Source organism: Metarhizium robertsii (assembly GCF_000187425.2).
Source record: "Metarhizium robertsii ARSEF 23 chromosome Unknown MAA_Scf_3, whole genome shotgun sequence".
Lineage (NCBI taxonomy): Eukaryota > Fungi > Ascomycota > Sordariomycetes > Hypocreales > Clavicipitaceae > Metarhizium > Metarhizium robertsii.
This window is the reverse complement of record NW_011942171.1, coordinates 3,723,353-3,738,517: the sequence shown is the minus strand read 5'-3', so window position 1 is coordinate 3,738,517 and position 15,165 is coordinate 3,723,353. Positions and strand designations below refer to the sequence as shown.

General features: G+C 52.4%; 1 protein-coding gene across 1 annotated transcript; it reads right to left on the bottom strand.

Annotated features, from left to right (window-relative positions):
- Positions 1-5,620: 5,620 nt before the first annotated feature.
- Positions 5,621-5,908, bottom strand: MAA_03312 (uncharacterized protein; the record flags this gene model as incomplete). Its single annotated transcript, XM_007821310.1, has 1 exon — positions 5,621-5,908. One exon carries the CDS (start codon positions 5,906-5,908, stop codon positions 5,621-5,623), a length of 288 nt encoding a protein of 95 aa, XP_007819501.1.
- Positions 5,909-15,165: the final 9,257 nt, after the last annotated feature.

The following is a 15,165-nucleotide window of genomic DNA, read 5'->3' as shown; positions in this document are numbered from 1 at the left end:
ACCGGCAGTGAAACAAATGCCGTCGGTCAAATGCAACGGCAAACTTCGTACAGAACCGTGGCATAGCGTTCCATCGCGCAGGCTCACGACCAACAAACAACCAAACCGCACCTCTCTCTACCCTTGCAAATCTTCAATAATTGCATCCACGAGAAAACACCACGGCGATGCCCCTCTTTCTGAATAAACAAAGGGATGCTGCACACGCCCCTCTTTCCTCCTCCCGCATACATACACATACGAGCAATCCCTACACGAGGGGGGGGTCACGATGTGCGATGAGGTCAGGATGAGCAGGGACTTGGCAACATGTGGGTTTATATAATTGGCTCTGAGGGGATTTGGGTTGGGCGCAAGAGGGAAAAAAACCTGAATGGTTGACGACATGGGGCTTTTGCGCGGCCGACTCTGGCAGTTGGACATTGTGCATTGGACTGCTGTGCGACGCGGATGATGAAATGGTATGCATGCGGGCAGCACGATGGCATCACTTGATTCCATGAATGGTGCGGACACTGGCGGACCTGTGACTGTGGGGAGATCAATTGATCATACATATGTACATACATACTTGGACATTGAAGGCCTGGACGGCCCAACTGGTCGGCAATTCGACGGGCCCTTTTTAGTAGTCTCAGTGCTGCCCGGCCGCGGGGAGGGAACATTGAACATTGAATTGACTTGACACATACTTGACGACTGACAACCGGCACCCACGCACGTCGCCAACAACATCGGCGGTGTGTGTCGAGCAAGCATACAACATGGAAGAGGCCGGTGAGCCGCAGAGCGGGCTGTAGGGCCAGCCACTCAGTTTACACGCCGACTTGGACTCATGGCCTTGTTTGGCATCTGGTAATACGCGGCATGGCCAACGGTGGATGCCGGGGGGGTGCGACGAGCCAAACAGCTGCAGAATTTCCAGAAGCATGAGCATGAATGAGCATGAAAAGAGGTCCCGTCAAATTCCATCTTGACTCGACGACGACGAGGCAGACAGCGAGGCCCCTGACGCGCGTGGCCTGCTTCCAAAGACCTGGACCGCGAGGACAGTACTTACTCAGTAGTATGCATTTTGAATCCGAACATGGCATCAACAGTTAGCAGCCTTGTTGCTCCTTTTTTTAATCCTCTTTTTCCTTCTCCATCATCACGACTGGACCCAAATATAGCAGCCCAACGCAGCCCAAAAACAAGCACTTGAGCACAGTCCAGAATCTGTCAACTGCTCTTTGTGCGCTCAACAGGGTCAGGGTCACCCTGGTCGTCAGGGCGTGCAGTCAACGCCGACACAAACACATGCATTCACAATGGGGAAATAAAAAATAAATGAAGTAAAATTAAAAATAAAGCAATACCCTGAGGCCCGATACGTGCCCCCCCCCCCGGGGTTGCCATGGACGTCTTGGTAACGCGTCCCACACGAGATACGGGATGACAGCGGGAGCCAAACCAACGACGCCATCCGCCAATGCAGAACGCGCTGTGGCCCATCCCTGTGCTGAGGCTTCTCCGGACCGCTTGAAACGGGCTCCCACCTCGGCTTCTATTGCCGGGGGTGTACATATGTACGGCTGGGAATAGGAGAGCATCTGCTAAACGAGCGGCTAGGGAACCGGGAAACGACAAACAGGGGAGGAAGAAGAGCAAGACAAGGAGCAACATGAATGGTTTGACTTGGTGGCAGAAGGGCCATGTCGCGCTGGCTGTCTGGTGGGCTAAATCGCGTTGAATGGACACGGCAGAACCATGTATAATGTAGATGCCGGATGTTGGTGAAAACATCCTCTGGCTTGGGGACCTTGGAGAACAGCCTGAGACTTCACGACGAGTATACAGATCCTGGTGCATGTTCTGTTTGTAGGCGTCATGTTCAATTTCGCCACTCTATTGCCACTTTTCACCATATTCCATGTTTCACTATATTCACCTCGATCGACATGTTTGCATATCCATCCATCCTGCCAGTCTGCTTTCGCATTTACCGCGTTACGACTCCGTATTTTCAGCCCAGTAATTGGCTGCACTCTTGACACAGAGTGGAGGTTTTCTCCGTTTATGAAGAAAGGTCGCCGCGGCGGCACCCAGTGCGGTCAAGATGCAGTTCGCACGTAGTGTAATTATAGATGCCGCATGCATGTCCTCCGTATGTGCAATACAGCCAGCACTGAGAACAATAAAGGACAAAACATTCATGCAACAATGGTATTGTACATGGTCCGTGTCACGAGTCAAGTCCAGCCCGTTTCACTCCCGCTCACACATGTCGCTAGTGCTATTTAAACACTGCCCAAGGTAAAAGCAAATCTATTTATGATCGAGCCGTATGCCGCGCAAATGCCACTGACCCAACCGCAGCCAACCGTTGACACGTCGAAAATGAAAAGCCACCTGCAAGCACGGCCTCTTCACCTGCGCACGTTTCACCCCGAAATAAACCCTGTGAATATACATAGTAGTACTGCCCGACGTCGGTCAATATGTGAATGGTAGCATCCAGGTAAAATTCGCCGTCTGGCCGCTGATCATGGGCAGGCAAGGTACGACACGTGGAAATGGCAAGGGCCCCCTTTTCCATCTCTCTACACTCAACTCGGTGCCCCCTGTGCTGTCTTGTATCCTCCAAGAGAAGGGATCTTGCCCGTCGCCGTGTAGATCACTTGGCAGCTGTGCAATCACAGAGCAGAACCGAACCAAATGGGGAAGGTAGGCGGCCGAGGAGACACAGAAGATGTTTGCAGTACTGTAGAATCCGTACGGGCGCACTGCGGCAACAAAAGCAGACTTGACACTTGTTTTTCTTCCGGCTTTGCGGTTGGGCCGCACAAAGAGGCAGCTGTTCCGTGAATGCTGAAACGGCCGTCGAAGCTGCATGAACGGAAATGCCGACGATCCAAGCACAGTCTAGACAGGAAATTGACCCCACTCTGCCTGTCAAAAGAAGCACCGGTTGAGTCAATCTATCAAGCCGTCTGTCTGGTCGACGCGGGCCCGCGTCAAGGCCGCCCGGAATTGAACTGTTGTCTGGCCGTCGTGCCTTGCATAGCCATTTCCCGAAGCCCACCAGCTGAGCCTCTCATCTTGTCAATGGCATGTACATACAATGCGCCGCCCGATCAGCATTTGATGCGAGATGGGTCGTCGGACCAACCTTGCACATCGGCATCGGCATCAAGGCCCTCGGTTCCGAGGGCCACGGGGCAGAATCTTGGTGCAAGCGCCAGGAGATTGTCGCCTCTCGTAGGGTCTGCGGAAAAGGAAAGAAAAGCAGCACCCCCGACCGACTGAGAGGCCCTTTCAGGACATGACTGCCACGGCAAAGCACCCGGCCATCTTGCCAAGAATACCGGCGACACCAGTCTCACATTGCTGCTGTGGGGGGCGCCCTATCAATTCGGGTCTGTCAAGCGAAGCACAGCAAATTTCGCATTTACTAGAAAAAAAAAAAACACGACTACTAGTAGTACTAGGGTACACGTCCCCCTGTAGGTAGCTTCCCAGCCCAACGGGACGCCTGTCTATTGGGAAAAAGGAGATCGACCCAACCACGCTTCTGCACGCCTTGTCAACAGCCAAAAGACGGCGGAAATAAAGACAAGAAAAAGAGCATGGCCAAGGCGAAAATGACCAGTTGACACGCACGGCCGCAGGTACGCGCGGCACGGGGCTTTTTTGTCCCGCCGCCGCCCCGTTATCGAGGCGCTGCGAGAGCCGAGACCGTCCCAATTGGGCACCTCTTTCTTCCCCAACGCTCTTCATGTCGTAAAACGCGAACCCTGCCCGTGCACAAAGACAGCTGCAGCATTAGAATTTTCGCTTCTTAAAGAAAGGCCCATGTGCTTATATCATTGTCATCTTGTGGTGCTTTGTCGCCCGGGCGCACGAGGACTAGCGCCTGGGCTCTCGTCGACTGGCCCCAGCATCCGCGGATGTCGGGGAGGGAACGAACCGTCTGGAACCCCATTGACGGACGGGGTGCTGAAGTCCCGGGCATTGATGGCCCGACGACTAAGCCACGATGGGCGGCGCAGCGAAGGACAAAAAGAAAGAAAAAAAAATTCACAGCCCGCAGCGCACGTCCGTTCGAATGAATGACTACAACTAGCATTTGTTACTAGTACCAGACCTTTTATCCTTTGCTTGCGATTGCCTGACCACGCCATGGCGCGCCCCTCCGTTGGGGCCCGTCCCCACATGCTGATTGGCGCGGCCCTGACAAGATTGAACATTGGGAAAAAGGCCAGGCTGCACATGGTGGTTCGTTTCAGAGTCGAATTTGGGGGCTCCACTGTTTCTGCCAAGGAATCTTCGACCAGGAACAGCTTGCCAGAGGGGAGGCAGGAACACAGGACCCGGAGGCTTGGGTCAATCATCTGTGAGGGAGAATGAGGCCGGGCCGTTGGGAGGCGTCAATGCCGACGTGTGTCTGCTGGGGATGTGTGCATAAACCACGTTGTCTTGACGGTTGGGAGGAACCCTGCTCGGCTGGGCGACGAAGTGGCCTGGTCGCTGGCACATTTCATCAACGGGACCTAGCTGGACTAGTCGCAGAGGGGAAGCACTGTTGTTGACAACTTCTTGTTGTTGTTGTTTTGTTTCTTTTTTTGCAGGCAATGTAGCCAATTGTGGTATCGTATTTGTGTCTATCTACCTTGATCCTATACGTTCATGCCAGATGTGCTGCACAGCAGCCTCCCTAGTCCACCCTGTCGGGATCCCAGCGCCCGCGCCCAATTCATTCTGCCAAAACAAAAAAACCCGCAGACCTGCGTCAATCAAGTCAGGCTGTATGCCAAATGCCACCTCTCAAATACATGTTGGTACATGGCCAAGTTAAACATCAAATATATGCGCACCAGTCCGCCAACTGTTGGCCGCTTGCGGCGTTTTTTCGGTCCCGCAATCAAGAAAAGAAGAAGAAGAAGAAAAATAAGTGACCGAGCATCTACCATGCCATTGGGTGCAGGTGTGCGCCAAATTCTTTGACGCTACCAGAGTGCCGTTGAGCGAGCGATGCCGTACGTAGAGCTGTTCTTCCAAAGTCGTCGATATGCTTGGCGTGGCGACGACGTAAACAGTGGCCCAGTTCGCCCTTCAACTTTGGCGCTTTGAGATCCGTGCTGAATAATGTTGGTAGATGCGGCGGCTGTCTCCCGGAGCGAGTGCTGACACGTTTTCCGACACTGAGCTGTACGGTAGGATTTTCTCTAGTTGGCAAGTTTCGGCAATACATCGCAGCTGTCGGGGAAGTCAATTCCCCGTACTTTGAGTTTTTCGTGTCGATACACTAGTCAGGCTGTAATTCGAGAGCAGCGGCCAAACACGCTTCATGTAGCGTCTGTATGCTAGCTGCCTGTCGGGTGGAAGTAGTAACGCATGTTGGGGGGTATCCTTTCTATATTTTCGCTGGTAAAACAAAACAGGGCCATGTGTGATTTATAGAACACGTCTTTTGCGCCGTCTGTGGACGCACAAATGACCAGTCGCAAAACACACACAAAAAGAGGGTCGTCATGATTCGCTTATCCTGAAGACGTGTCGCATTCGCTCGATCCAAACAAAAGAAGGGTGGTTTTTTTTTCTCCTTTTGCCATGCCTAGGCGCTGTCGCCAAGGATGGTTTACTTGTAACCGACCATCTTTGCGCAACGCTCACAGTAGTAGAGGTTGTGGGCGATGCGGACCATGCCGGTAGAGCTGACATCGTCAGTTGAGGTAGCTTCGACCGAGCGAGCACAACGCATGCAGCGTAGAACCTCAACCGAGGCAACTGATGGTCGAGGGGCGGAGGAGTCCATGCTGTGTCTGTAGCTGGTGGCGGAGGAAGAGGCGGTAGATAGTCCTGATTCTGATGAGGCCGAGGAGGATGATCCAAAGCGTTGAGATGAGATAGTGCCGGCGGAGGACATGGCGGTATCTATATAGTTGGCAGGCTGTGTGGTGCGTGTGTATGCTTGCAGAGTGCTGGGAGTGGTGTACGAGTCGGCCGCCTTGTCAGGGAAATAACCCAAGTTTCAGTGACCCCTGGTCGATTTTGGCCTGACGCTTTACAAAAATAATCTCCCGATTTAAGCTTTTGGAAGGAACGAAAGAGCTGCAATCGAAGCGGCGTTTTGATATTGCGGCTCAGATGAAGGGGTCCTAGGGTCCCTGTGTCGTAAGCGTGGTCAGGTCAAGGGTGATTGTTGAGGCAGGACAATCATATGACCAGGGCCAGGACTTGTATTTTCTTTCAGGAGTAAGAAAGAACCGGGCGTCGGGCAGCTTTAAGGGCGAAAAAAGAGTCCTAGTCTTGGGGATGAAAAGCAGACCAGGTCTATTAGCTCCAGGAAAGGGGTGTGCGGTCTTTGCGAGGGAAAGCTGGCGACGGGGAGGGACGGCCTTGTTAAAGTAGCGCCCGGGAGGGCTGGAGAGACAGAATTAAAATAGGGTCTGAGGATGGCCAGCAGATCCACGGCCGTTTCTCAAGATGGCACGGCTTGATCGTCGATGCTGGCCGGCCCTTCCACGCACTTTTTCACCTTGGCCCTGGCCAGGGCCTGGGCCGCCATGAGATGTGAATACCATGCATCGGCTGTGGCCGTGTACGGGTACCGCAGTGTAGCGTGGCTTGCGGCTTTGCAGGGCGAAGTTGCAGTTTGACGAGGTGGATGCATGTAGTGGGGTACAGGAGGGGTGGGAGTGGGGGCAGCGAAGGGGAGGGGCGCCCGGCGCGTTCGGGGGTGTCGACACTGTCGAGACTCGGGGCAGGGAAGAAAGTTTCCAGGTCCATGCATGTGCATGTAGGCGGCATTTATGCAAGTACACGAGCATAGCAACTCTGCGACATTGGGCACTGGGCACCGGCCAAGACCACAGCAGGCAGCAGCCATCTGGAACTCCGCACTCAAAACAAAGCCGCCGACTCTGGTCAGACTCACCCACGCCTTGCCCAGCCAGCCAAGTCTTGTCGCAATGTTACGGAGCAGCCTCCGTAATTTTCGCCGTGGTCCAAGGGCTAGAACTCCTTGGACCTTGGGCTCGCCTTGCCGGGCTTTCCAGTGGAGGCATATTCACTTCCACTTGGGGAGATTGCTTCAAAACCCCAACGGGCCCAGCTCGTTATGCCTTTGGCGTACCACAGTTCAAGCTACCAACAAAACATGCTGGAATGCGCTACATTACATTACGGAGTACTGGGCGGCCAAGCATGCATGCAGGGTACCGAGTACAAAGTTCACAGAAATGGTGTGCCGGGGGCCAGGGTTGCCAAGTCCCCTCTGTGAGCCTGCCATATCACCCTAGCCCACCTACGACATTATTTTGAACCATTGGTTCGTTGCGGCGTCCTCCGCGAGTACAACCAAGAGCAGAATGGCCTAGGACCTCTTTGATCTGGTGTTCTATTATTCACTAGTTCACCAGTGTTGGCATGAGCCAGGCAGCTTTCACGCCTGGTGCATGGTAGCGAACAGCAGCCAGATGCATGTATTCCCGCAGAACAATCGAGTCATTAGGCTGCCGGCCGCCGGCCCATTGTCCCAGAGCACGAAGCTCGAAGACTGAATTGTATCCGCAGACCATCAGATATCTGTCGCCCTGTCTTCAGCTTCTTGCAAAAACATACTACTCCGGGGCCTCCGTTTCGAATACACATACTCCGTACATATCGTCTTCATAGAGCTGCCGATTGCCCCAAGTCATCCGTACGCTCCAGTCAGTCTAGTTGCCCTCGGAAGTCTGGAGTGCTTCGTCTAGGCGTTTCTTAGCCACGGCCTGTGGATGACGAGTCTAGCCTTTGGTGATGCGGAAAGGCAAACTAAGCCCGGTGCGACCAAGGCCAGCATCCGGCAACCTCGAGCCCCAGCACGTAATAACGAAGCCTTGAACTTATCCGAGCAGGAGATTACCGAATCGGAGAGCTCGGGCAGGGAGTGGATATAACGGGACGGCATGAGTCCGCCTTGTCCGTCCAATGTCGCTGGCATTGGGTTCACGCTTAGCCTCAATGGCCTCCCCTTCGCGACAGTGGAGTCCGCTAGAAGCCACTGTTTCTGCCCTTGCAGCTGCCTGTGATCTGGAACTGGTCGAACATTTGAAAGGCGAAAGCTCTTGGAATGGCGTTGAAACGCGAGTTACGAACGAGTATAGACCCGGCGACTCTTACTGCGTAGTCGTCTTGTCAATCCCTAGATGTACAGTACTCCAGGGACGGCGCGTCAGCCCAGCAAACCATCTCGAATGGCTTGAACACAGGCTGGAGTCATTTTCTGCATAGTACCACCTTCGCTCGACCAAAACACCATGACGTTCAAACGGAGAAAACTCCGGGGCTTAGTTTGTCTCGCAGGCTGCAAACTGTTGAAGACATGCACAATCTGTAGCACTCGTCAAGTGACATGATACAAACATCGCATTTCATCAGCTTGGCGTTTTAGACATGCAGCAACAAGGCATGTCTCCCTCGGTATGTTGATGTGCGCCTACCGTTACAGATATGGGATACACACCAGCACGCTGCTAATTCGGGAGCAATCTAACCAAATGGCAATATCTACGAAGAATCTGAGTTCCATGTCTGTCGTTCTAACTCACAATACCGGACAGCTTTGGAACGAGGCCGACGCATCGTGCCAGAGCCGACGGCAATAACAGGCCTATGAAAATGCCTGCTTGTTTTGCCGTGCGGACAGCGCCAGCGTAAACATGTGTCCTGGTAGGAAGGCACATGTGCTTTTCCGTCGCCGATATTGGATACAACGTGACCAGAATACTGTCATAATTCATAAATCGAAAAGGAGGAATGAGTGCAATGACGCGATGACGGCACATGGGGTTGCCATCTCCAGCGACTTACTGAGAAGCCCAGAAACACAATTGCCGCGTCCTTGTCCGTTTTTAGACCGCTACTACTTGTGTCTTTTCACAACGGAGAGATGTCGGTTAGTGATGGTGACACGGCAAGCACGGTCAGACACTCATGATTTTGGTGCATGGATACTGTATCATTGCAGTTCAACCAACATCGAGCAAGGTCATGCGGCTCGGTGACGAGCATGAGATGACTGCTTGCAGTTTATGTCTCGGTTTTTTGCCCACCGCTTGCACATTCGTCAGCATGTGGGTGATGCGAAAACACGATGCCGCTGCCAAATGGCTCAGCCTTAAACCCGTGCAACACAGAAACGCGTATTGGTTGAGGCTGACCGACATGGACTGACTGAGTCACCAGCCAAGAAAATGCCATGAAGGCATCACGCCTCAGCCATCAATAATGCGCAGCTCGGAATAGCACAGCACATGCTGTCACTACTGGAGTCCGCATACGCATCAAAACCTCCGTACTCCGTACGGTCAGTCAGTCCTGTCAAGCTACTTTACCAAGCTAGAGCACCATGTCTGAGCACCCGGTGACACCCCCCTCAATGAAGACGCGGGGGCCTGGGTTCACCTCGGTACTTGCATGGTACCCTCTCATCAATGCAAGCAAAGGGCTCCATGGCACTGTGACCTTCTGGCATAGGCCTTGATGCTAGCTTCGGTCCTTCAGTACATGCATGTACTCTGCCAGTTTTAGCAAAACCAGTCCGTCGGTTTGAGGCCTTGGCTTGGGAAGTGGGCCGGCTTCATCGGCGACTCCTGATGGGCCTGCAAATCTCCGATCCTAACTCAACGTCTTCCAAGAAGCCAGGATGGACCTTTGCAGGGAATACCGGGTCAGTCACGGACTCACGGTCAGTCAAAGAAGAGACATGCTGTATGTACATATGTCACACTTTCGATTCAATCGAACGACGTGCGTGTCAATTGATACCTTTTGCCCGTGACCAGCATCTCGTTCTCGATGGGTTACTGCGCGGTAACTCGTTCAATGTATGCACAGGGATGATTGAATAGGCGGCGACAAAAGCCAGCCACGGCAGCGACAGTTCTGCGAGCACCGGGGTAGCGCTGTAGTAGTACGACTTTATTTACACTGCACATGTGTATTTCCAAGACAACAACGATGCATGGACTAGGGTCAGGCGCCGCCATGCTGCCAGTTCTGTCTGGTATTAGTACGCCGCACTGCGCATATAATACGGCTGATGTACGGAGTACGGAGTACATACTGTCTGGTTGGACCAAGTTGTCGGCATCAGCTCCGTGACAAGAGTCGGCCTCTACCACGGGTTATGCCTGAAGCACTCTCCGAATTACGCCGTCAAACAAAAGCCCGAGCGGAGGCCGAACGCGCAGTTTTGCCAGCGGCATGAGCCTCCCGCTCTTGGTAAACGTTGCTTAACAAACTCGCATGTCCTTACGTGTCAAGATGGATCAACCATGCATTTGACTTTCAGTGAGCCGTCCTCAAGTCTTTCACCAGCGGAATAGAGGAGTCATGACGGCCATTCCATGAGCGAAGGCTAGATATGGAGCCACAAGAAGGAGGAGGCTCCCTGCCCCCCGTCTCCGGATCAATCGCAATCGTCCCACAATCAATGATATGACAGCTCGCTTGCGTTGACTTGTCCGGGTCAACTCGTTTCAGAGTGACACTGTGACTTATGCTTTTCAAATACTAGGAATTTCTCTCATAGTATCCCGCCGGCTCGGTTGAGATCTGCAAGCCGCAGCAGAAGTCAATGACTCTTGTCGATGCGATCAAGAAAGTCATTTAGAATCCATATCCTGCAACTAGCCGTTTCAATTCCCCGGCCCAACCACGTTTTTTCATCTCCACAGATCGTCAGTGAAGGCGGATGGCCTGGGGTTTGAATTTAGATCCCAGTAGCATGCAAGCTGCGGGGCATGCGGACTTTTCTACAGGCGCCATTGGATGTTGTGCAAAGCCCGCATTGAGAGCGTAACTCATTGAGTTTTTTGTGACAGGATCAAGTCATGATGCTTCACCAATTCCCTCCAAATACTCGGTAGCTTCTGCAAGGATGGGACGCTCATCCTGTATCCACAGATGGGCAGCAGTCTGATGGCTTTGTCGGATGCCAGCGGGGATTCTTAGTGCCCGCAGCAGATCGTCGATGTGCAAAAGATCAGCCATGCTTTTGCCACGCTTCTGGCAACTAAATGGAACAATTGTCTAGCAGGGTTGTGCAGCATCAGTTACGGACGGGCCAAAGAAGAGCGCTTGTCACTGGAACATGTCGATCGGACGTCGATTTGAAGTGGCTGCCAGTCAAACAGTTTTGGAGGGTCGATTTCTTCAAAGATCAGCGCTGCGGATGTCTCCAGGCACTGACTGGGCCGATTGAGGCGTACGCTGCATGGTCAACTCGTCCCGTCTCTGATAGTCCAAGTACTCCACCCCGTTCTCTAGGTTGCATTTGATACTTAAGTACATGGCGGCATTCAAGAGTGACATGCATATCAGCATGTCTACATGTTACTGTCAACACTGATATTTTGCCAACTACCACATACTATATGCGGGGAGAGTCTAGTCCGATCCTGCACCAGAGGTATTTGATTGAATACCACTGAATGCTTCATCATGCCATTATCAGGACTACCTAAGTACCAATCGGCATTTCAAGCCTCAACTATATGCCTCAAAAATAGTGCTACGGCAACGGACACCAGCTCCGTTGAAACCCAGAAGCCAACATTGAATGTCATCCAACTTGCCGGAGCAATTCTTCCCATAAAGCTCAGCGCTAGGGATCGGAACGGGGATGGAACTAAGCAACCTGACAACACGATGGCTACCAGTCTCTGACCTAACGAGCAGCGTCTTAGGCTTGGAGAAGACGAACCTATTTACGCACCGCGTTAGTATCTTCTTTCTAGGGGGTGCCGGAGGCTCAATGGCAGCATTCTTCACCAAGTTCAGCTGTCTTCCCAGTGTTAAAGTTCAGACCGGAAGGCCGCAATCTAAACATCTAGCCAAAACAACACGCCACAGCTCAACACCTTTAGGCGCAGACTCTAACGCCGTGAACGATGCGACATGCGTGGCTTCAAACTTGAGCTCCCCGCCATGTTAGTCTCCAGACCTTTAAAGCTCTTCATATTTTCGAGCTTCTAGCTTAAGCTAACTCCCTAAGCGTGTGCCGGCAGCCCTACATACATACAGTGGGTGTATATGTGGTTGGCTGACGAGACTCCATATTCCTCCCTCTCTCTTAATTGCATGTTCCCTACGGAGTAACTTGTGTCTATCTCCTTGCGCCACAATGGACAGGTGAGCCTAGCTCACTGAGAACAGATGCAATCTCCACCCTGTGATGAAGTGGTTCAGCAAGAGACTTCGTCTCTAGCAGCAGTGATTGGCTGATGGTGAGTCTAGAGCCAGGAAACCCCTGGCTGGCTCGAAGTTTGTCGCTGAAGCCGGCAGGTTGCCAAACAGGCAGTACTAGTAGATGTTCGAGTGACACTGTCGCAGCACGACTACGGAACTCCTAGAGAAGGTTCCGAGGCTTCTACTGTCCGTTTCATCTCCTACTCAGGCTAATCTGGCTTGTCTTCTCTGGTCTCGGCGAGAGTGGGTTGAACCTTGTCGTGGTGAGTCGAACTATCTTGGTGAGAAACCGTCGCGACACAGTCTGACTCATCAGTAGCATTCCAGAGACGAACGCAACTCCATCCAGGTTCGATGTGGATGCCCGGGGAATACGGCGAATCCCCCCCCTTTCCAAATTTTGGCATGGCAAAATGGCTCGGGAGCTTGCCCGGAAAGCTCGGTTCTTAGTTGATTCCAACTGCCTCCCTCCTCTCTCTTCATCAGCCTGTCGCATTTCTCGGACTGCTATAGGTACGGCAAAAGACGACGCGTAACAGAATGTCAACTGGCTGTTCTGGCACTGTTTCACCACCAAAGCCATTGTGACCAAAAAGGGTCTGGTGTCCGTCGCGATCTGGCCACCCCGGCATACATAGACAGCTAAGTTAAGCGACTGCCCTTTTTGATATTAAAGGGATTCTAAGCAACCAGTTCTCACAAGCACTCTTCTGTCTCAGGAACTTGACCTAAGTGAAATATTAGTTTAGTGGGTCGCAACTTTCAGCGACAGAAAAATACAGTGCCGTTTGTTGGTTTCAATGTTGGACACTTGGCCATTGTCACAGCTAGGCTGAGGCTACGGAGTACTCCGTAAACTTTCAATGTTGTATCTTCTGGGGCAACTTCCACATTTCTAGCAGCATCAACTTGGAAGGTCTCACGTAGCCATGTGCTTTCTCGAATTTCCTCGTCAGAGAAGATGATATCGGTGAAGCACGTCGGAAAAACACATCAACTATCAAGGACCCTTACTCATGTCGCATGCGACCCGCTCGAAAATAGTTTCAAAGGTACTTCGGAGGTGACTTCTGGCGAGACGACTACTATCTACTATCTCTTTGAACGGTGGGCCAAATCCGAGAGGCCTGTTGTCTGTCTCGGTAGCACCTACAACCGCTACGAGCTGAGGCTGAGGCTGCGGCTTGACCGTTGGGCTGGTCAAGTAGAAATCCTGTCTCGGGGTAATATGCACGCCGGTAGATGCTGTTGATGCTGGAGGTTATCCGCTAAAGCTGTGAATCCGTACAGAGAATATTTGGCTCGCAAGTTCCTTGGTCAATCTACCCGTAACGAACTTTGATCAGCAAATTCGGTAGGGAGCATTGCCGCAGCCCGTTTGTGTCCAAGTCTACAATAAGAGGCGGCTTCGAAAGACTTCACATGGCTCGAACTGACCGACGATACAGTGATTCGAATTCAACGATGTTCTACCAGACCGCTTGGTTGGCACGGACTTGCGCCGTATGTCTACTCCATGTGAGCACCTAGAATATCCCGGCATACATCTGCCTTCCCATAGACGAAAACAGTGTATCTGTGAATTAACCCTGGTTGTTCATGCCATAGAGGCAGTCGTGTTTTGCACCGCTCCTATGCTGCTAACTGGGCTGCTAGATATTCGCCCCGGGAATGTTGCCCTACCCTGCCGAGCAGTAGTAGTGATATTGAACAGTATCTGGCCACAAGGCCGCCTCTTGTGCATGACATCTGGCGAAAAGGCGGCACGCCGACATATCCAAATCTCCCCCCTTTGGGGAAAGCCACACTGCCATTCTCGACCTGGGATATGCTTTTCGCCGGTTACGCTTCCCACGGGGCGCCCCCTTGCCAACTGAATTTGCGGATGAGGATGCGACAACAACCCTACCCTTGGAAGTTGAGGCATTTCGGTTCATGTGTTGATTCAGTGACCTTCCTTGCCTGGCTGTTTTACTACTGGACTCTGGGTATACGTGTATTATATTTTTGACTCATGGAGCCTCTATACAGCTAGGCTTTGGGCAGACTGACGATAGCCTTTGGCGTCAGTACGAGGAACAGTACGAGGTACTCGCCGACTTCCGCGGTAAATGAGTCCATCGTGTACGATCTCCTGGACTTTCGAGTGTTGCTTTTATCACTGCTGTGTCGAGATGCTGCTCACGGATTTTCAGTAGAAGAGCTAGCAAGCAGCACTCACTGTAAGGCGAAGTCGCACACCCTTGTTGAAAAGAGTACTACGTGAGGTCTGGTAGTACTCCAGATGTGCAGTCTGTAAAACAGGGGCTTCGAAATGACAGAGCCAGTCAGTAACGAAGCGGGCGCAAGTCGCAGTTGACAGCCAGAGACAAGTTACAACCCAGACATTCTCACATCAGACAAACTCAAAACAAAGTCCCGAGTACAAGCTCCCTGACGGCAGGGCTGCAAATTGGACAAGATCGAGTCAGAAAACAGTCTGCCAATCCGACAGGATCCCACGTTCTAGATCCCCAAAGATCGGCACTTCATGTTTCACTTGTCCACTTTCTGTCAGGCCACAAACACATGGCTTGCATTGGTAGGATCGACAGCCACCACTTTAATGTCCCGTTCCCTCATGGGATAGGATAGGAAAGTGTGAGCTCTTGATGGGTTTTACCATGGTCACCTCTCAATTACCATGGACGTACTCTGTATCTTGAAACACCTGGGTCCGATTTTGCGCGCTTCCACAGAGAACATTGAAGCAAATGGCGACTGTGTCCAGACCAGCCTGTGGCTTGTAGAACCGCGCGCCCCTCTTGGTGCTTGATTGATTTGATTGATTGATTGCCTGATAACGGGCGGCAATTGACTCGACTCTACCACCAGTTGACCTTTTTAGGAGCGGTGCTTCTCCGTCTGTTCCAGACTGAGTCTCGACCCGGGACCGCGCTCAAGCTCGTG